Source organism: Pleurodeles waltl, chromosome 3_1 (genome assembly GCF_031143425.1).
Source record: "Pleurodeles waltl isolate 20211129_DDA chromosome 3_1, aPleWal1.hap1.20221129, whole genome shotgun sequence".
Lineage (NCBI taxonomy): Eukaryota > Metazoa > Chordata > Amphibia > Caudata > Salamandridae > Pleurodeles > Pleurodeles waltl.
In genome coordinates, this window is record NC_090440.1 from 394,497,345 (window position 1) to 394,518,319 (window position 20,975).

The following is a 20,975-nucleotide window of genomic DNA, read 5'->3' on the forward strand; positions in this document are numbered from 1 at the left end:
AACACCACAAATGGCGTCAGTCTTCAAGACTCCGGGTGTCAGAGAGTCATGAGCAGCAGCTGATCCTGGAGTCGATTTAATTACACTGCAGAGCACTGAAGGGAAGCACCATACCTCCCAAGCTGCAGCATTGCAGCAAGGTCAGTCACTCCCCAGCGCCTCCAGTGTGGCTTCAGGCATACCCTGCTCTTTCATGATACAAACTACACAGGATGCAGGCAATAGAAGTGCAACTGCTCAGGGAGGCACACAGAGGCTGGCCATCTTCATGACCAGATTCCAAGCTCTGTGGACAAGTCTTCTAGGCTGCATACACACATCTAAAACAGTTGCGGCTCGCGGTGTTAGAGGAGGCGGGGGGGGCAGGTAATATAAAAAATAAATAAAAATAAACTCACCTGGACCACCACCTGGAGAATTGCGCTTCTCCTCACCTTTGCCTGCAGGCACAGGCTCCCAGCCTGCCCGGCGGCCAATCCTGATGTTGCTCAAAGCAACGTCAGGATTGGCTGGGAGCGTCCAGGCAGACTGGTAGCCTGTGCACATGTGTGTTTGGCTGGCCATCTCGGGCCAGCCAAACACACTTGCGCTCTGAGGGGAGTGCATAGAGCACTCCCCTCTGCTCTTCACAGCCTGTGGCCCGCCCCTTCCACAAGGAAGGGCTAATAAACACAGTTTATGGGGGTAGGAATATAATGTACAATAAGAAATAACCTACAAGTCCAGAGAAATATCTACAGTTAAGAACTGAGTTATCGGCTCAAATGAGCAACCCATTGAAATTAATCATTTATGGTTTGCAATGCACGCAATGAGTGCCATAATCTCACACTGTTCACCATGCTTGTTACACCACTTTGACAATGGGGCATGCAACAAATAAAGCAGACTACTTAATGTAAAACATGTCCAGAGACAAGTTTTGCACTCATTGGGCGGGTTGCAACCTTGAACTTGAGAATTTCGGTGGCTTTTCTGGTTTAACCTAGATCCAAAAATATTATATACATATATATATATATATATATATATATATATATATATATACATATATACATACATATACATACATATATATACATACATACATGCATACATATACATACATACATACATATATATACATACATACATATATATACATATATATATATATATGGAAAATGTCACTTACCCAGTGTACATCTGTTCGTGGCATTAGTCGCTGCAGATTCACATGCTGTGCACAGTCCGCCATCTGGTGTTGGGCTCGGAGTGTTACAAGTTGTTTTTCTTCGAAGAAGTCTTTTCGAGTCACGAGACCGAGGGACTCCTCCCATTTCGATTCCATTGCGCATGGGCGTCGACTCCATCTTAGATTGTTTTCCCCGCAGAGGGTGAGGTAGGAGTTGTGTATGTTAGTAATAGTGCCCATGCAATGGAATGAATACGTATGAACATAATAAAGGTTAAAGTAATATATTTACAAATGTACAAATGTTCAAGATCTACTTCTAAACGGCTACAGGCTCCCAGGGAGGCGGGTGGGCGCATGTGAATCTGCAGCGACTAATGCCACGAACAGATGTACACTGGGTAAGTGACATTTTCCGTTCGATGGCATGTGTAGCTGCAGATACACATGCTGTGCATAGACTAGTAAGCAGTTATCTCCCCAAAAGCGGTGGTTTAGCCTGTAGGAGTTGAAGTAGTTTGAAATAATGTTCTTAGTACAGCTTGACCTACTGTGGCTTGTTGTGCAGTTAACACATCTACACAGTAGTGCTTGGTAAATGTATGAGGCGTAGACCATGTTGCTGCCTTACATATTTAGTTCATTGGAATATTTCCTAGAAAGGCCATGGTAGCACCTTTCTTTCTAGTTGAGTGTGCCTTTGGTGTAATAGGCAGCTCTCTCTTTGCTTTAAGACAGCAGGTTTGAATACACTTAACTATCCACCTAGCAATGCCTTGTTTTGAAATTGGATTTCCTGTATGAGGTTTTTGAAAGGCAATAAATAGTTGTTTTGTTTTTCTAATTAGTTTTGTTCTGTTAATGTAGTACATTAGTGCTCTTTTGATGTCTAATGTATGTAGTGCTCTTTCAGCTACAGAATCTGGCTGTGGGAAGAACACTGGTAATTCTACTGTTTGATTTAAGTGGAACGGTGAGATAACCTTTGGTAAAAAATTTGGATTTGTCCTTAGAACTACTTTATTTTTATGTATTTGAATAAATGGTTCTTGTATGGTAAATGCTTGAATCTCACTCACTCTTCTTAGAGAAGTGATGGCAATCAAAAATGCAACTTTCCACGTTAAGTATTGCATTTCACAAGAATGCATGGGCTCGAAAGGTGGACCCATGAGTCTTGTCAAGACAATGTTGAGGTTCCATGAAGGAACAGGTGGTGTTCTTGGTGGTATAATTCTCTTTAGGCCTTCCATAAACGCTTTAATGACTGGTATTCTAAATAGTGAAGTTGAATGAGTAATTTGCAGGCAAGCTGATATTGCGGTGAGATGTATCTTTATGGAAGAGAAAGCTAGATTTGATTTTTGCAAATGTAGTAAATATCCTACTATATCTTTTGGAGATGCATGTACTGGCTGAATTTGATTATTCTGGCAGTAATACACAAATCTTTTCCACTTGTTTGCATAGCAGTGTCTAGTGGTAGGTTTCCTAGCTTGTCTTTTGACCTCCATACATTCTTGTGTGAGGTCTAAGTGTCCGAATTCTAGGATTTCAGGAGCCAAATTGCTAGATTCAAAGATGCTGGATTTGGATGTCTGATCTGTTGTTTGTGTTGTGTTAACAGATCTGGTCTGTTGGGTAGTTTGACATGAGGTACTACTGAAAGGTCTAGTAGTGTTGTGTACCAAGGTTGCCTTGCCCATGTTGGTGCTATTAGTATGAGTTTGAGTTTGTTTTGACTCAACCTGTTTACTAGATATGGAAGGAGAGGGAGAGGGGGAAAAGCGTACGCAAATATCCCTGACGAGTTCATCCATAGAGCATTGCCTTGGGATTGATCTTGTGGGTACCTGGATGCGAAGTTTTGGCATTTTGAGTTTTCCTTTGTTGCAAAGAGATCTATTTGAGGTGTCCCCCAAATTTGAAAGTAATTGTTTAGTATTTGGGGGTGAATTTCCCATTCGTGGGTTTGTTGGTGATCTCGAGAGAGATTGTCTGCCAACTGGTTCTGAATCCCTGGAATAAATTGTGCTATTAGGCGAATGTGGTTGTGAATCGCCCAATGCCATATTTTTTGTGTTAGGAGGCACAACTGCGTTGAGTGTGTCCCTCCTTGTTTGTTTAGATAATACATTGTTGTCATGTTGTCTGTTTTGACAAGAATGTATTTTTGGGTTATTATGGGTTGAAATGCTTTCAGCGCCAGAAATACTGCTAACAGTTCTAAGTGATTTATCTGAAACTGCCTCTGATGTATGTCCCATTGTCCTTGGATGCTGTGTTGATTGAGGTGTGCTCCCCACCCTGTCATGGAAGCATCCGTCGTTATGACGTATTGTGGCACTGGGTCTTGGAAAGGCCGCCCTTGGTTTAAATTTGTACTGTTCCACCATAGAAGCGAGATGTATGTTTGGCGGTCTATCAACACCAGATCTAGAAGTTGACCCTGTTCTTGTGACCATTGTGATGCTAGGCACTGTTGTAAGGGCCGCATGTGCAATCTTGCGTTTGGGACAATGGCTATGCATGAAGACATCATGCCTAGGAGTTTCATTACCGTTTTGACTTGTATCTTTTGTGTTGGATACATGGCCTGTATTACTTTGTGAAATGTTTGAACCCTTTGTGGACTTGGAGTGGCAATCCCTTTTGCTGTGTTGATTGTCGCTCCTAAGTATTGCTGTGTTTGACACGGCAAAAGGTGTGACTTCGCGTAGTTGATGGAGAAACCTAGCCTGTGAAGGGTCTGTATGACATATTTTGTGTACTGTGAACACTGTCTTAGCGTGTTGGTTTTGATTAACCAGTCGTCTAAGTACGGGAACACATGTATTTGCTGCCTTCTGATATGTGCAGCTACCACTGCCAGGCATTTTGTAAAAACTCTTGGCGCAGTTGTTATTCCGAATGGCAGCACTTTGAATTGGTAATGTATTCCTTGGAATACAAACCTTAGGTATTTCCTGTGTGAAGGATGTATTTGTATATGGAAATACGCATCTTTTAGGTCTAATGTTGTCATGTAGTCTTGCTGTTTGAGCAGTGGGATTACGTCTTGTAATGTGACCATGTGAAAGTGGTCTGATTTGATGTAGGTATTTAGTGTTCTGAGATCTAGTATTGGTCTCAGAGTTTTGTCCTTTTTGGGTATCAGAAAGTACAGTGAGTAAACTCCTGTGTTTTTTTGTAGATTTGGTACTAATTCTATTGCGTCCTTTTGTAGCAATGGTTGAACTTCTAGTCCTAGAAGATCTATATGCTGTTTTGACATATTTTGTGTTTTCAGTGGGACGTTTGGAGGGAATTGGAGAAATTCTATGCAATAACCATGCTGGATAATTGCTAAGACCCAAGTGTCTGTTGTTATTTCCTCCCAAAGTTTGTAAAATTGGCTTAGTCTTCCCCCCACAGGTGTTATGTGATGGGGTTGTGTGACTTGTGAGTCACTGTTTATTTTGAGGAGTTTTGGGGCGTTGGAATTTTCCACGATTTCTTGGGAATTGGCCCCCTCTATATTGCCCCCGAAAACCTCCCCTCTGATATTGACCCTGGTAAGTAGGCCTTGTTTTGAGGTTGTGGCTTCTGTGGGTTGACCTCGAAACCCTCCCCTAAAAGGTGTTTTTCGAAATGTGCCTCTGCTTTGCGGGGAGTAGAGTGCGCCCATGGCTTTGGCTGTATCAGTGTCTTTTTTGAGTTTGTCAATGGCAGTGTCCACCTCCGGCCCAAACAATTGCTGTTCATTAAATGGCATATTAAGCACAGCTTGTTGGATTTCCGGCTGGAACCCTGAAGTGCGCAGCCATGCGTGCCTTCGTATCGTGATTGCAGTGTTTATTGTCCTCGCAGCTGTATCTGCTGCATCCATGGAAGACCGTATCTGATTATTTGAGATACTTTGTCCCTCTTCCACCACCTGTTGCGCTCTTTTTTGGAACTCCTTGGGTAAGTATTCGATGAAATGTTGCATTTCATCCCAATGAGCCCTGTCGTATCTTGCCAAAAGTGCTTGTGAGTTGGCAATACGCCATTGATTTGCTGCTTGTGCTGCAACCCTTTTTCCCGCTGCATCAAATTTGCGGCTCTCCTTGTCTGGAGGTGGTGCGTCTTCTGAGGTATGAGAGTTGGCTCTCTTACGAGCTGCCCCGACAACTACTGAGTCTGGTGTTAGTTGTGTTGTAATATAGATTGGATCTGTTGGCGGTGGCTTGTACTTTTTCTCCACCCTTGGAGTTATGGCTCTGCCTTTAACTGGATCCTGAAATATTTGTTTTGAATGTCTTAGCATTCCTGGGAGCATGTGAAGGCTTTGGTACTGGCTATGGGTGGAGGATAGGGTGTTAAACAGAAAGTCATCCTCAATTGGTTCAGAATGTAAGGTGATGTTGTGAAATTCAGCTGCCCTTGCGACCACCTGTGTGTAGGATGTACTGTCCTCAGGTGGTGACGGTTTTGTAGGATAGGAGTCTGGGCTGTTGTCAGACACTGGAGCATCGTAAAGGTCCCATGCATCGGGATCATCCTGACTCATTGTAGTATGAGCTGGTGAGTGCATCAGTGGTGGAGTTGTTGCTGGTGATGCATGTATTGATGGTGGTGGAAACGGTGGTGGGGTTGTTTTCCTTGCCACCTTTGCCTGTGGTTGCTTGTCCTTTTGTTGAAAGGCAAGTTTCCTTTTTATTTTGATTGGGGGAAGAGTGGTTATCTTCCCTGTGTCCTCATGAATATGAAGCCTTCTTTGCGTGTAGTCAGGCTCTACAGCTTGAAGCTCCTCTCCAAATCTATGTAATTGGGAGGTTAATCCTTGTTCCTCTGTATAGGAACTAGTTTTCAGCTCCGAGGCTGGCTGTTTCGGAACCGAAACCTTTTCGGAAGTCTTTTTAGGCTCCGAAGAAAACTTCTTTGTTTTCGGCGTGGTGTCTCGGTGCCGAAATTCTTTGGTGCCGAAGTTTCTCGGAGCCGCTGTCTCGGCTCCGAGGTTGCTGTGTGGCGGTATCTCGACCGGAGTCAGATGACTTTGACACCAGCATGCCCATTTTTCGGTGCCTTGGATGGGTCACCTATTTTTCGGGTTAAGCCATGGCCTGTTGGCGGTGGCGTCCCCTGGGCTTTTGTGGACTTCTCGTGAGTCTTGTTTTTCGATGTCTTACTCACGGTTTTGGGTGTTTCTTCGGCGTCGAGTTCTTCAGAATCTGACTCGTGGACGGAGAAAGCTTCTTCTTCCTCCTCGAAACGATCTTGACCTGTCGGCGTGGACGCCATTTGTAGTCTCCTGGCTCTTCGGTCTCTCAGCGTCTTCCTCGACCGAAACGCTCGACAGGCTTCACAAGTATCCTCCTTGTGCTCCGCGGACAAGTACAAGTTACAGACCAGATGGTGATCCGTATACGGATACTTGTGATGGCATTTTGGGCAGAAGCGGAATGGGGTCCGTTCCATCAGCCTTGAAGTCGCACGTGGCCGGGCCGACCAGGCCCCGACGGAGGATTGAAAAAACCCCGAAGGGCCACCGGAGCTCTTCAAAATTCGGTGTCGATTTGTTCTAACCCGATACCGAACGCAAACAATACCGACGTTTTTTTCCAAGATTCTAACTAACTTTCCGACCCGAAACACGGAGCCAAAAGGAAACACGTCCGAACCCGATGGCGGAAAAAAAACAATCTAAGATGGAGTCGACGCCCATGCGCAATGGAATCGAAATGGGAGGAGTCCCTCGGTCTCGTGACTCGAAAAGACTTCTTCGAAGAAAAACAACTTGTAACACTCCGAGCCCAACACCAGATGGCGGACTGTGCACAGCATGTGTATCTGCAGCTACACATGCCATCGAACATATATATATAGGGTCTCTAGTTGGCACTTGTTTGCACCCTGTCCAAGTAGGGAGGGTATGGGAGTCATGCAGGTAAGATAACCCCTGCTAGTCTCCTTGGTAGCTTGGCTCATGTAGTTAGCCTTATATCAGAGGCAACGTGTAAAGTATTTGTGTACACACACACACACACACACACACACACACAGTAACACAATTAAAACACCACAAAAGTACTACTCTATACCAGTTTAGAACAAGCATTTGCAATGCGAGCAGTCTCACATTTGCTTGAGTTAGATCTATTGGAGTTGTAAATGCATAACTGGACTTTTCTTGCCACATAAATTGGTCAACCCCGCTGCATGATTTGGTCCTCTCTGCCACATAATTCCAGTGGCCCTGCATATAACCAAAGCACTTCCATTTACAGCAGAGAGTCTTGCCCTGATAACCTTGAACATTTCTTAGATTGTTTTAGCACAGTTTTTTTTAAACTTACTTTTAAAGTGGGTGATGTGTGAGAGACCATTACTGACATTTTCAGAGAAATGTTGTCTTCGTTTCACGCAGCATCCATAAAAAAAGGTTCTTTAAGACCAAAACAAGACCTTACATATGAGAAATGGGCAGGGGTCACAGGGGTTATTTGTAGTAATAACAGTGAGCTGCTGGTGTGTTACAAGTATTAAAAACACACATCACTATACCTGAATATTAGATGTAAACACATTAATAATTTCGATGGGCGTGGCTGTGCGTTGTCAGTGATCTGGTCAAAGAGGGCGACAAGGAGCTGTAACTGGATCATAAATTCGAATCTGTTACAAACACAGGCTCCCAAAATACGTTTGGCCCAGGGACCCCAAAATGGCCAGAATCATAGGATGGTGAACCAACGCCAATACTCAAACCTTGTTCCCCAGTAACAAAGGGAGCAGCTTTGGCGCTATGCCACATTTGAGATATTTGTTGACAGAGAGTGTTAATTAAAGTGGGAACTGCTGAAAAATGAAGCACAGCACCCGTTTTGAGAAATGTTTTACGCTGGCCGTTCAAATTATGAGGGAGGGGAGACAAGAGTAACATGCTGGCTGAAGAAAAAAAAAGTAGCAACATCCTCACATCTCTTCGATGCTGTTACTAAGAAGAAGTTGGAAGTGGAGGGGTGGCTTTTAATCAACGTGACAAGCACTAATCTGTGTAAACACACTTTTTCATCCCGTCTTTCAGTGGCAAAAGCATACTATTATATGGTAAGCAGGGCGTACAAGAGGTGCTTAAGGGACAGTGGAAAGAGAGAGGAATGCAGATTTGTAGGTGTAGTAAGTGGGGTATAGAATATTATTTTGTGAAATGACCAACATTTTTTAAGTTTTTCCAAACAGAAGGAGGGAGAGAGTATAGACGCGTTTTTGGCTGTGTGTTAAAAATTCCTGGTTAAATCTGACATACACCACACCATACCTGACTGAAAGCATCTTTGCATGCCACAAAGGATGACAGGGTATATATTTTAAAGCGACTTCAAGCTCGGCATCTATGTGAATTCTTGGTGCTGGACGACTTGTGGCTTAAAATCTTCTCCAAAATCACTGTGGTTATTTTGCAGTTTTATACAGCATGAACTCAACCAACAGGCATCAAAGCACTTTGCAGGAGGAGCAATTATATTACCCAAGTGCAGATTCACTTTTTGGGGGACATGGAGAGATTAAGTGAATTGCCCAGAATCACGGGATGGTGAACCGATACAGATACTCGAACCTTGTCCCCAGTTAGAAAGGGATCAGCTTTGGTGCTACGCAACATTTGAGACATCTTTTGACAGAGATCGTTAACTACAGTGGGAACACTTTAGATAGCATGGATAAAAAATAAAAAATAAAGCATGTGAAATGTAATCAGGAAGAACATGGTTACATTAACAGTTTTACATTTATAGTACCGGGAAAGGTTGCAGTGCCACAGGCTGAACCTAGGTGTCCCTTGGGACCTCTTTTGGCTACATAAGGTACTGCACCCTGTAATGTTGAATTCAGCACATCCACAATAACTTTCAGGCACTGTGCTGAAAAATGAAGTGTGCTGTGCATTTAGGTTATGAGGGAAGGGAGACAAGACTAATATGCTGTTTTAATTAAAAAAAAATGGTACAAGGTTGCGCTATACCAACTTCACGTACTCATGCAAAGTGCTCTTCCGATCGAGTTTGCACTATATGAAACTTCACGTCATCCTGTTAAGTGCTCAGACACCACACAGAAACAGCTGCATGCCTAAAACAAAGAAGAGGAAGAAACAACATACGGCCGTGCAGCGTAGAGCTGTGAGGGGGGAAAAGAAAAAAATAGTGCACCACACTAAGCTATATGGCCGATCATGCAAGTATCCATGTAACAGGGTCAGTCTGCAAGGCGGTAACAAAGCGCCCTAAAGGCAGGACAAAAGTGAAGCATTTACCTATGAAATTAAGGGAATTTTGAAAGGCAGGAAAAGGAACAAATGAAAGTGATGGGCATGAGATAAGCGTGTTTAAATCCCACAGATGTAAATTACAACTAAGCTCGACCTAAAATGATATGGCTCCTGTCAGAAAGGAATATTGCAAGACCTGCAATATTTATATATTTTAAATATTTATTATGTTTATATATGTTTGGGGCATCTTACCATTACGCTGTGAAGGTCGAGAATCTCGCAGTGCAGACTGGTTGCCTTCCACAAAAGGATCCTGTGATTTGGTACTTAAAGTGCTGGTGTGAAGAGCTGAATCAGAATTTGTCCTAGAGAAGTAAAATCATAGGTAACTGTCAGAAAATGTTGGCACTAACAAATGCTTGGAGAAAACCAGTACAGTTTGTTTCATACAAATTGTACAGTGATTCATCGTAAACAAAATACAGTTTCAAAGTCAGAGCCTACTATTGTGGTCACTTAAGGCAAACAATACACAGGGCCGAAGGCTTCCGCCTACTCTCTACAAAGGAAATAAACACTCTACAGCAGACTAATTATTTTCAGCCAGAAAAAGGTTTGCACTAATAACCAGGTTCAGTAGTGTTGCACCTTTCACCTCTATGGTAAAGTGGAATTCTGTGGACATTTCTTCAGCAGCTGTCCGAATGTTGGTTGTAGTCATGAAATAATTTTCTGTCTGACAAAATACCTGGTCAGCTATGTTTAAAGCTTTAAGCGATTCAGTGTGAAATAGTACTAACACGCACATGACTTAGAAGCCGGTGGACAAGTGGACAGTGTGTAAGCACTGTAAGTAAAGCAGGCAACAGAGGCTTGCTGGAGCTTCGCCCAAAAGAACGAACCAGAACGTCATTCCTACAGTACCTACTAACTGCGTACACGTTGCAAAAATGCTATGGCTATTTGATATATGGAAGAAGATCAATGTTACAAGGGGACTGCTTGTGTGTTTCTTCTCCTACTAAGCATTCCTGTGTAAAAAAAAAAAAAAAAAAAAAAAAAGCACACAAACAAAAAGGTTTCAGATATATTAATCACCAAGGTGGGCTCCAACCCCAGTTGGTATTTTCCGTCAATGATATTACAATTTCATGTACGAAACAGAAGAGAATATGCAGTAGGTGACTCAATGCACAAAGTGCTATTTAGAGCACCCAGAACCTTCACAGATAAGGCCCATGTCGCATAAGGACCCAAAGAACACACCTAAAGGACACACCTACATGTTTGGGAAATAAAAAACACTTTTCTGCATGGTACAAGCATTCTCTGCATCTCATGGAGACCTGCATTACCTCCCGTCCCTCCCTCGCCTTCCATAAGTAACCAATGAGGCCCCTTGCCTCATGTAGACCACTCCAATCCTCTTTTAAAACATCCCCCCACCCCAGGCCCCTCCTGTTTCTTTTTGTCTCGCTAGACTTACTCTTCTTTCCTCTCAATGGCAGGTGCTGGGGGGGCTTTTGTCTTCGTCGCAGCAAGTTGCGAGGCTTTGTGATTGGGGCCAGGAGGTCTCAATGGTTGCGTCAGTGGAAGGGAGACCCTGGGGAAAAAGCGGCACTTCTGAGAGTTCCTTTTGAGGGCCAGGCTCTGTTTGGTGATCAGTTGCCATCCATAATTTCTAAGGCCTTTAAGGACGGACAACATGCCTTGCCTGATAAAGGGGATTTCTTATCTGGCAAGGGGTGGAAGAAACATTGTAGGTCTTCTCCAAACTCTGAGCCTCGGTCCTCTTCTTCCAGGAAGTGTAGATTTCAGCCCCGCTTTTCTCCTAAGAAGTATGCTCCATCTACGAACAGAGCTCCCAAGAAGGGCTCCTGACAATCACAGTTGTGTGGACGATTGGCCGGTTGGAGGACAGCTGCAGCATTTTCTGTCCGTTTGGCGAAGAAATGTCACAGATCGTTGGGTGCTGAACATTAAGGAGAATGGCTACACCATAGAGTTTGATCTTGTTCCTCCGGCTACTGGGGATCGTCTAACGCCCTTGCCTGAAGATGACAGCAGGAGGGCGGCCTTGCTGGAAGGGGTTCAGGACTTGCTGTTGAAGAGGGCCATCTCCAGGGTGCCTCTGGGAGAACACGGAAAAGGTGCTTATTCCATCCTGTTCCTTGTTCCGAAGGTGTCTGGAGGTTTTCGTCCTGTCTTGAATTTCAAGTGGGTGAATTCCTGGATCAAGACTGTGCCCTTGGTTTCGGTGATATTACTGGTCCCTTGGGCCAGAATTCATCTCCTTTGTCTGGTCAACTGGATTCTCTCCCATTGGTCTCTGGATTCTTGCAAACTTCTGGCAAGGATTCCTGTGTCTGGGTCCATTTGCAGGGAGTTGGGTTGGTGGCTGGTGCCGGCTCATCTCCGGATAGGGGGTGCCTTTGTCTCCTTCGGTGCCTGTGGTGGTGACGACCGATGCAATCCTCTCAGGTTGGGGGGGCGTGGCTGGGTTCAGAGCAGGTACAGGGGTTTTGGTCTCTCCAGGAGTCAGAGAGGTCCTCGAATTGGAGGAAGTTAAAAGCTGTTCTGCTGGCTCTGGTGCATTTTCAGGGGCTCCTGCAGAGGGAGGCGGTGCTGGTCCAGACGGACAACGTGGTCCCCAAGTCTTAGGTCAACAGAAAGGGGGAACCACATCCAGATCTCTCAATCTGATTGCACAGGACATTTTCTTCTGGGCTCAGGAAAATGTTCTGTCTCCTTGGGCCACCAACATTCAGGGGTGGACAATGTTCAAGTGGATCTGTTGAGCAGGGTAATTTCTTCCTCATGGGATTTTTCCCTCCGGTTGTCTCTGTTCCATTGTGGGTTCATCAGGTTCTGGACTTGTTTGCCTCCCCAGCAAATGTGAAGGTGAGGCAGTTCTGCTCCCAGGTTCGGTGTCATCGGGCTTGGGCGGTGGATGGACTGACTTGTCAGTGGCTGCAGGGTCTTCTTTATCTGTTTCTCCCTTTTCAGTTACTCCGCTCCTTTCTGGTACGGGTCCAGAGGGTGGGGGCTCGGGTAATTTTGATTGCACCCGTTTGCCTTGTGCAATTTGGTTTCCTTCACTTCGGATGTTGGCCTCCAGGCCAGAGTGGGATCTTCCTCTCTATCCCTCTCATCTGATGTCTCCTTGCCTCTCCCAGAGGTCCTTGCAGAGGCTGCACTGGACGGCTTGGAGGTTGAAAGGCGGGGGTTGACAGGGCTTGGGGTGCCTGGTCCCTTGGCTGTGACCTTGCAGGCCGCAAGGCATAAGTCCAGATTGCATTCCTATGATAGCCAGTGAAAGTGTTTTCCCACTTGGTGTTTGCGAAAGCAGGTTGACCCTACTGTGACCTCTCGGTTTGTGGTGATGCAGTTTTTGCAGGACGGGGCCCGCATGTGCTTGTCTATGGCTACTTACAGGTGCAATGGGGGGCAATCCAGGCCTTTCGGGGTCCTTGGCAGAATTTGAAAGATGATGAAAATAGGATGCCAAACTTTTTTCAAGGTCTCTTGAGCTTATTTCCTAGGCCGGGCGTTCTTTTCCTAGCTGGAGTCTCTAGTTTGTGTTGGATGTCTTGACAGAACCACCCTTTCAACCTCTGGAAGTCATTCATTTGAAACATTTGACTTTAAAAACGTGTTTCTTGGTTGCTATTACTTCTGCCAGGCATATGGGGGAGTTGGGTGCTTTGTGCTGCTCTTTCCCTTTTTGCAATATTTTTCCAGATTCGGTTGTTCTGGTTCCGGTTCCCTCTTTCGTCCCGAAGGTGAATTCAGCTTTTCATGCCCCCAAGAGGTGATCTTCCCTGCCTTTTGTTACAACCCTTCCTCGGAGGAGGAGGTCAGGTTGCATGTTTTGGATGTGCTTTTGGCCTTGTTGTGGTACACGAAGGTGGTTGCTGCCTTTCGGAAAGGGGATTCTTTGTTTGTTAATTTTGGGCCTGATCGGAAAGGGGAGAGGCCGTCTACTGCTTCCTTGAGTCGCTGGATCCGATCTATGATGTTGTTGACCTATGCTTTGAAAGGGGTAGTGTCTCCTCCAGGGATTCAGGGTTGTTCCACTCGGGGTATGGCGGCTATGGTGGCTGAGTTGCAGGGCGCTTTAGTGGTGGAGATTTGCAGGGTGGCTGCTTGGGCCACTCCCTCCACTTTTGTTCGGCACTACAGAATTGCTAAATTGGAGTGTTTGGAGTCGGTTTTGGGACACAGGGTATTGTCCTCTATGATGGAATAGGGGTCTTTGTGTGTCTTGACTGGTTGTAAATAATGTTTTTTTCTGCATGGCAGCTCAGTTGTCGGTCTCCTGATTTCTTACTATGTCTCATTCGTTACTTAAGGAAGACGAGGGAGAAACAGACGGTAATGCATCCATTACTTACCGTTAACTGCATTACTCCTAGTCCTACTCCCTCGCCTTCCTTACAGTTCCCTCACGCCCTCCTGATACAGGACAACCGAGTTGCTTTTGGCTTGTTTCTGTACAGGAGGGAGGGGCCTGGGGGACTTTTTAAAAGGGGATGGGAGGGGCTAGGTGATGCAAGGGGCATCATTGGTTACTTAAGGAAGGCGATGGAGTAATGCCATTAACGTTAAGTAATGGATGCATGACCAACTGCAACTTGAAACTCAACTCACCCAAAAATAAATTCCTGCTAATCAATAAGAACAAGCAACAAACCTGTCTAAACGTAATGAACATGAACAGACTCAAACTACAACTTTCATCTGTTTCCTAGTCACTCACATTTACTCTTGACACAAATCTCACCCTCAAGGAGCACATCCTCAAGAAAACAAAGAACGCCTAATACCAGTTCTCTCTGCGAAAGAAGGTGAAAACCTCCAAGAAACCTTGACATCGTGATGGTTCCTGTCAATGAAGTACAAGTTTGATTGACGGTCCTGTGAACCATGACCGCCAGCAGGGAAACGTTTCCAAAGTTTTTTGTATTTCAAAGAGGGATTTTTTTTTTGACAAAAAAATAAATGGTCCTTACACCCCAGGAGTTTTCCCTCAGGGTGGGGGTCATTATTGCCCTTTTCTTGTACTTTACCTAACAGATTTTTCCTGGTGTCAACGCACAGGGAAAAAAATACTTAATAATTTCTCCCTGACAGAGAATACTTATGAGACGCCAAATCTAAGCAGGCTGAGGGTTTGGCGGGTAGGGTGCTCAGTCATATTTGCGACACAGTGACCTGTCCACCAAACTCTAAATCGGGCCCTAAGACGTATAATTTGCTATTCTGTACAGTAATTTAAAGATAGATTGCCTAAGGACAGAAAAGCAAAGGAGCATAGATGTTTAAAAAATATTGTCTAACCGTGTCAGGTAAACATCATGAAAATCCATGCACTAAAAGCTCAATTAAGGCCCAGGAAGTTGTAGCAAAAAAACTCCGGACTATATCAAACACAAAAATATGAGACATGTTAATGTTCGGGAGGGGTGTGTATTTAGGCGCTCCTAAATGAAAGGTCGATGACAGCAATCTGGTTCTTCAACTCCAAATGTTATGCCTGGCAATCCAGAGGTAGCTATAAAATGTCACCAGTACAGCAAGTTTCTGCTAAACAGCAAAAGATGTTCGAAATGACAGGTAAAAACGGGTGGTTTATGAGGTCCTTAGCAAACTTAACAAAACCAATGCGACAGGAGACCATATTCTGTCAGAGCATTCTAAAACATCTAAAAAGTGTTTAAAAGGCAAATAATTCCGTTGCTGGTAGACTTGTTCGGAGTACCTCAGGCTGGCATTAGAATACCTGAAACACTGAATGAAGCAAATTGAGTGAGTTCCACCAAAAAACGAAAGAAAAACAGACTGTAATATCAGCCATATCGCTAGAGGTAAACAAAGTTGTAACTAATACATTTTGAAAAAGTGGTTCAAAAAATTATTGGACCTTGTTGAAGATTATAACACACCATGAAATATGTTCTCAGTTGTTTCAAGTAAACTCAAGAACGAGCGGCTGTGCAAAAACGCAGCCAAAATATGTATGACACAAAAAATATAAAGGGCAAAGAACATTTCTACTCAGAAAAGCACTGTGTAAAATTAAGACACGGTAAAGAACGGCTATCGATCGGAGGTCAAAATTCATTGCTGACTTACAAGCTATCAAGTTAGGAGATAGTTGCAAAACCTAATCTAAATGGAAATTAATTACAGTCAGCCTAAAAATGTACAGTGGTTCTGTGACTCCTTGAAATTCATTGAACAAGCCTTGGCAACAACATGATCATTCTAAAATATAAAATAAAGTTGTGATAGGGGAGACTTTTTTACTCGATCAAATAATGAAATACTACCTTCAAGGTAAATTAGTTTCTCTTGGTACAAGTATTTCCTTCCTTACAGCTTGTTTGCTTGATCCTGCCTTCAGAAGGGTGGACTAGAAAACTTATTGGAAAAGATGTTATAGGTTTAAAGACTATCCCAGTCTCAAGACACTATGATGTGGCTCCTTTCATTTTGCTTTTCAAGGGTCCTTTAATCGTGGTTGGAGTACAAACGGGTTAACCATCATTGATGTGTCCAAGCATGTTTGCAAACAGAAAAGCCTTAAGCATTGACCTACCATTTGTGCCCACCATATTCTTGTTCATACAAAAGCTGAACTGAAAAGTCTTCTGTAAGCAAGCTGTAAACAGCTGACTACTTCACCTAAAACAAAATTATGGTGGCTAGCAATATAACAGATGGTATTTACTTGTCTTAGGGCAAGAATATAATTTTGATGCTCCTTAATCACAGCCTTGCAGGCCCAATTTAGTAAACCGCACAGAGTACTCTGCGACAAACTTGAAGGAGAATACTGCCTACCAAACTGGCAGTCTGACCATTGTCTTTAGCGTTGGAACAACTCTAGTCTTTCCACTAGCAGTCTGATGTCATTTTTGAACTCTTCTGGACTGCTAGTAAAAGCCAGGAGTGCCAAAGAGAAAAAAATAGAAACATTACCCCCACACTCTGGGAGGAAACTCCAATGGTGCTGGGGTCATAATTTTTTTGTTTTACAGAAACAAACTCACACTTTGTGAGCTTTTGTAAAACGAATATATTAGCTGAGTGGCCACCTATGAAACATGGCGGCTGCTCAGCAAACATTCCATGAAGACAGAGGGGCGGCGGCGGCGGCTCCTCTGAGAGGATAGATATCTCTACCAGGCTGGCAGAGTTTTTTAAATGCAGAGGGCAGTGGTCCACAAGGCAAGAAGAGGTAATTACCTCGGCACCCCTGGTGGATGGCGGGCCACCCACTAAACTCTAAATGAACGAGTTACTTACCTTCGGTAACGACTTTTCTGGTGGATACATTAGCTACCTGTGGATTCCTCACCTAATGAATACTCTCATGGCGCCAGCATTCGACGGAAATCTTCTTACTAGTCTCTGCACGTCGACGAGGACGTCACTCTAGCCCACGCGACGCCGTCTGACGTCATACAGGCAATAAGAGGTCCTCGACGACGTGCGGACGTCAGTACCAATCATTTTTTACGTGCATGAGAACAACCAGGCAATGCAATGAAAGAGCAAGGCAACATCCCATTATATTGTAAAAATACACAACTTTGCATGAATAACTGTAAATCTTTTATATATATATATATAACTCTCTCTTTTTTTAAAAAATATCTACACACATCAAGTATATACACAAAGATATATACATATATATAAATATATTATATACAACATCTATTGCACCCTCAAAGACCAAGAGGAGCGCACTCAAGGATTACTTGGAAAGACCAGAAAGGCAACGGGGAGGCGGGTGGGACCGTGAGGAATCCACAGGTAGCTAATGTATCCACCAGAAAAGTCGTTACCGAAGGTAAGTAACTCGTTCTTCTGATGGATACAACTACCTGTGGATTCCTCACCTAATGAATAGAGTCGCAAAGCAGTACCACGCCCGGCGGTGGGTGCCTAAATGGTCAAACCAAGAAATCCTGCAGCACTGACCGTGCAAAATGGCCGTCTCTTCTAACCTCAGAATCCAAACAGTAATGTTTTGCAAAAGTGTGAAGGGACGACCAAGTTGCGGCCTTGCAGATATCAACCACAGGAACACCCCTGGCCAAGGCCGAAGTGGCCGACTTAGCTCTGGTGGAATGAGCTCTAATGCCCTCAGGAGGATCCTTCTTTGCCAAAGAGTAACAGATTTTAATGCAAAGAACAACCCACCTGGATAGTGTTCTCTTGTGGACTGCCTTTCCTCTCCTCTTGCCCACGTATCCAATAAACAGCTGATCCTCCAGCCTGAAATCCTTTGTTCTATCAATAAAGAAGCTCAACGCTCTCTTTGGGTCCAGACGGTGCAGTCTTTCTTCCTCTTTGGAAGGATGAGGCGGAGGATAGAACGTGGACAAAGTAATTGCCTGAGCCAAATGGAAGGGTGAAACAACCTTCGGGAGGAAAGCAGCCTTGGTCCTCAACACCACCTTATCCCCATAAAAAGTTGTATAAGGGGGCTTTACTGATTAGGCCTGCAACTCACTCACTCTCCTTGCTGATGTTATAGCTATCAGGAAGACTGTTTTTAAAACCAAATACCTTAAGGGGCAAGAATGCATAGGTTCAAAAGGGGACCCCATAAGGAAAGTCAGGACCAAGGACAAATCCCATTGCGGCATAACGAATGGTTTTGGAGGATATTTATTTAGAAGACCTTTCAGGAATCTGATAACAATAGGGGATTTAAATAAAGATGGTTGGTCTGGAAGACATATGAAGGCTGACAAGGCCGATAAATAACCCTTAATGGTAGCCACTGCACAACCTTTCTGCGCTAGAGACAGAGCAAAAGACAAAACGTCCGATAGATGAGCATGCAAAGGATCAATCTGCCTCTCTCCACACCACGCAACAAATTTAGACCATCTATTAGCGTAGATAGATTTAGTGGAGTGTCGCCTGGCCGCTAATATAACATCCACTACCTCAGGCGGGAGAGAGAAGGAACTCAGGTTGCCCCGTTCAATCTCCAGGCATGTAGGTGCAGACTCTGGAGGTTGGGGTGTAGAACCTGCCCCTGCGACTGCGAGAGGAGGTCTGCCCTGAAAGGGAGACGGAGCGGAGGGCACATTGAGAGTTGGAGAAGGTCGGAGTACCATACCCTCCTTGGCCAATCCGGAGCTATTAGGATGACTAGAGCCCGGTCCTGGCGAATCTTCCTCAATACTCGAGGAATCAAGGGTATGGGAGGAAACGCGTAAAGCAACTGGCCGCACCAGGTTATTTGAAACGCGTCCCCCAACGCTCCCTGCATCGGATACTGGAGGCTGCAGAATAACGGACAATGCGCGTTCTCTCGAGTGGCAAACAGATCTACCCGAGGAAACCCCCACCTCTGGAAGATTAAACGGACTTGATCTGGATGGAGACGCCACTCGTGGTCTGCCGAGAATTGGCGACTGAGACTGTCCGCACGCACGTTCAAGACTCCGGCCAGATGGTTTGCTATCAAGCAAATCTGATGGTCCCTTGCCCAGGACCATAGTCGAAGAGCTTCTCTGCAGAGAAGGTACGACCCCACTCCTCCCTGCTTGTTTATGTACCACATCGTGGTAGTATTGTCCGTTAGGACCTGTACCGACTGACCACGAAGGGAAGGGTGGAAGGCCTTGAGAGCCAGACGTACAGCCCGTAACTCTAACAGATTGATGTGAAACATCTGTTCCTCTGGAGACCAAAGGCCTTTGATCTCCAGATCCCCCAGATGAGCTCCCCACCCTAGAGTGGAAGCATCCGTTATGACTGTGGCCACTGGTGGCGACTGCTGGAACGGCTTTCCTTGTGAAAGATTGTTGCTTGCAATCCACCACTTCAAATCCACAGCAGCATCTCTGGAGATCTTGACAGTACTCTCTAGATCCCCTTTGTGTTGAGACCACTGCCTTCGGAGGCACCACTGAAGAGCCCTCATGTGCCAGCGAGCATGCGTGACCAACAGAATGCAGGAGGCAAACAGACCGAGCAGACGAAGGACCTTGAGGACTGGAACTACCGCTCCATTTCGAAACAATGGTACCAAATCCTGAATATCTTGAATCCGCTGAGGCGGAGGAAAGGCCCGACCCAATGTTGTATCCAGTACTGCCCCTATGAACAGGAGGCGCTGATAGGGCTCTAGGTGAGATTTGGGCTCGTTCACCGAAAAACCCAGGTCGAACAACAACTGGGTTGTTGACTGCAGATGATGCGACACAAGCTCCGGGGACTTGGCTTTGATCAACCAGTCGTCCAAGTAAGGGAATACTGCTATCCCCTTCCTTCTGAGTTCTGCCGCAACCACCGACATCACCTTCGTGAATACTCGAGGTGCTGAAGTAAGACCAAACGGAAGGACCGCAAACTGATAGTGTTGCGATCCCACCACAAACCGGAGATACTTCCTGTGTGACTTGAGTATCGGGATATGAAAGTAAGCATCCTGCAAGTCGACAGACACCATCCAGTCTTCCTTGTTCAACGCCAAAAGCACCTGTGCTAGGGTCAGCATCTTGAATTTTTCCTGCTTGAGGAACCAATTCAAGATCCTCAGGTCCAGAATTGGTCTCAAACGACCATCCTTCTTGGGAATCAGGAAATACCTTGAGTAACATCCTCGACCCCTTTCCTGCTCTGGGACCAACTCCACCGCGCCCTTGGAAAGGAGGGCTTGTACCTCCTGTTCTAGCAACAGGAGGTGTTCTTCTGAACAATAAGAAGGGCGGGGCGGGATGAGGGGCGGGAACTCCCGAAAGGGAAGGGTGTAGCCTTTTCCCACAATACTGAGAACCCAAGTGTCCGTTGTAACAGTCTTCCATTTGGTGAGAAAATGCTGTAATCTTCCCCCTACAGGAGAGGAGTGAGTGGGAAATGGTGGAAGCCTAAGGCTGCTTCCCCTGGTGCACCCCGCCAGAGGATGAGGAAGAGGCAGAGTGCTGCTGAGAGGCTCCTCTGGTGCGGACCCTACCTCTCCCCCTGAAAGATCTATAGGGATGGGAAGAGGCAGGTTGCTGATATCTTCCCCGAAAGGAAGAGGAGGAAGAGCCACGCCCAAATCCACGAAACCTCCTGAAAAATCTGGTAGAGGCCGTGGAAGAAGGAGCTTGGAGCCCTAACGACTTAGCCGTGGCCCTGCTTTCCTTAAAACGTTCCAAGGCCGAATCAGCCTTGGCTCCAAACAGTTTGTCCCCATCAAACGGGAGATCCAACAATGTGGACTGTACATCTGCAGAAAAGCCCGAGTTACGGAGCCAGGCCTGTCTCCTTGCCACCACAGTTGTGCCCATTGCTCTGGCTACCGAGTCGGTGGTATCCAGTCCTGTCTGGATAATCTGGGTCGCAGCAGCCTGGGCATTTGAGACAAGATCCAAAAGACCCTGGGGAAGCTCTGTAAACGATGAGGAAATGTCATCCATCAGAGCATGAATATACCTCCCCAGGATACAGGTTGCATTGGTGGCTTTTAACGCCAGACTGCAGGCCGAAAAAAATTTCTTCGACTGCGCCTCTAGCTTCTTTGAATCTCTGTCCCCAGGCACCGTCGGG

At 45.3% G+C, this 20,975-nt stretch overlaps 1 protein-coding gene across 3 annotated transcripts in view; it reads right to left on the reverse strand.

Moving 5' to 3' along the window:
* Positions 1–20,975, reverse strand: part of CRTC3 (CREB regulated transcription coactivator 3) — a 713,757-nt gene that overhangs the window by 321,290 nt on the left and 371,492 nt on the right. For all 3 annotated transcript variants that reach the window (XM_069222591.1, XM_069222590.1, XM_069222589.1), the window contains one exon: positions 9,663–9,775. In XM_069222591.1, coding sequence (XP_069078692.1) covers positions 9,663–9,775 — 113 coding nt within the window. The remainder of the gene's footprint in view (positions 1–9,662; positions 9,776–20,975) is intronic.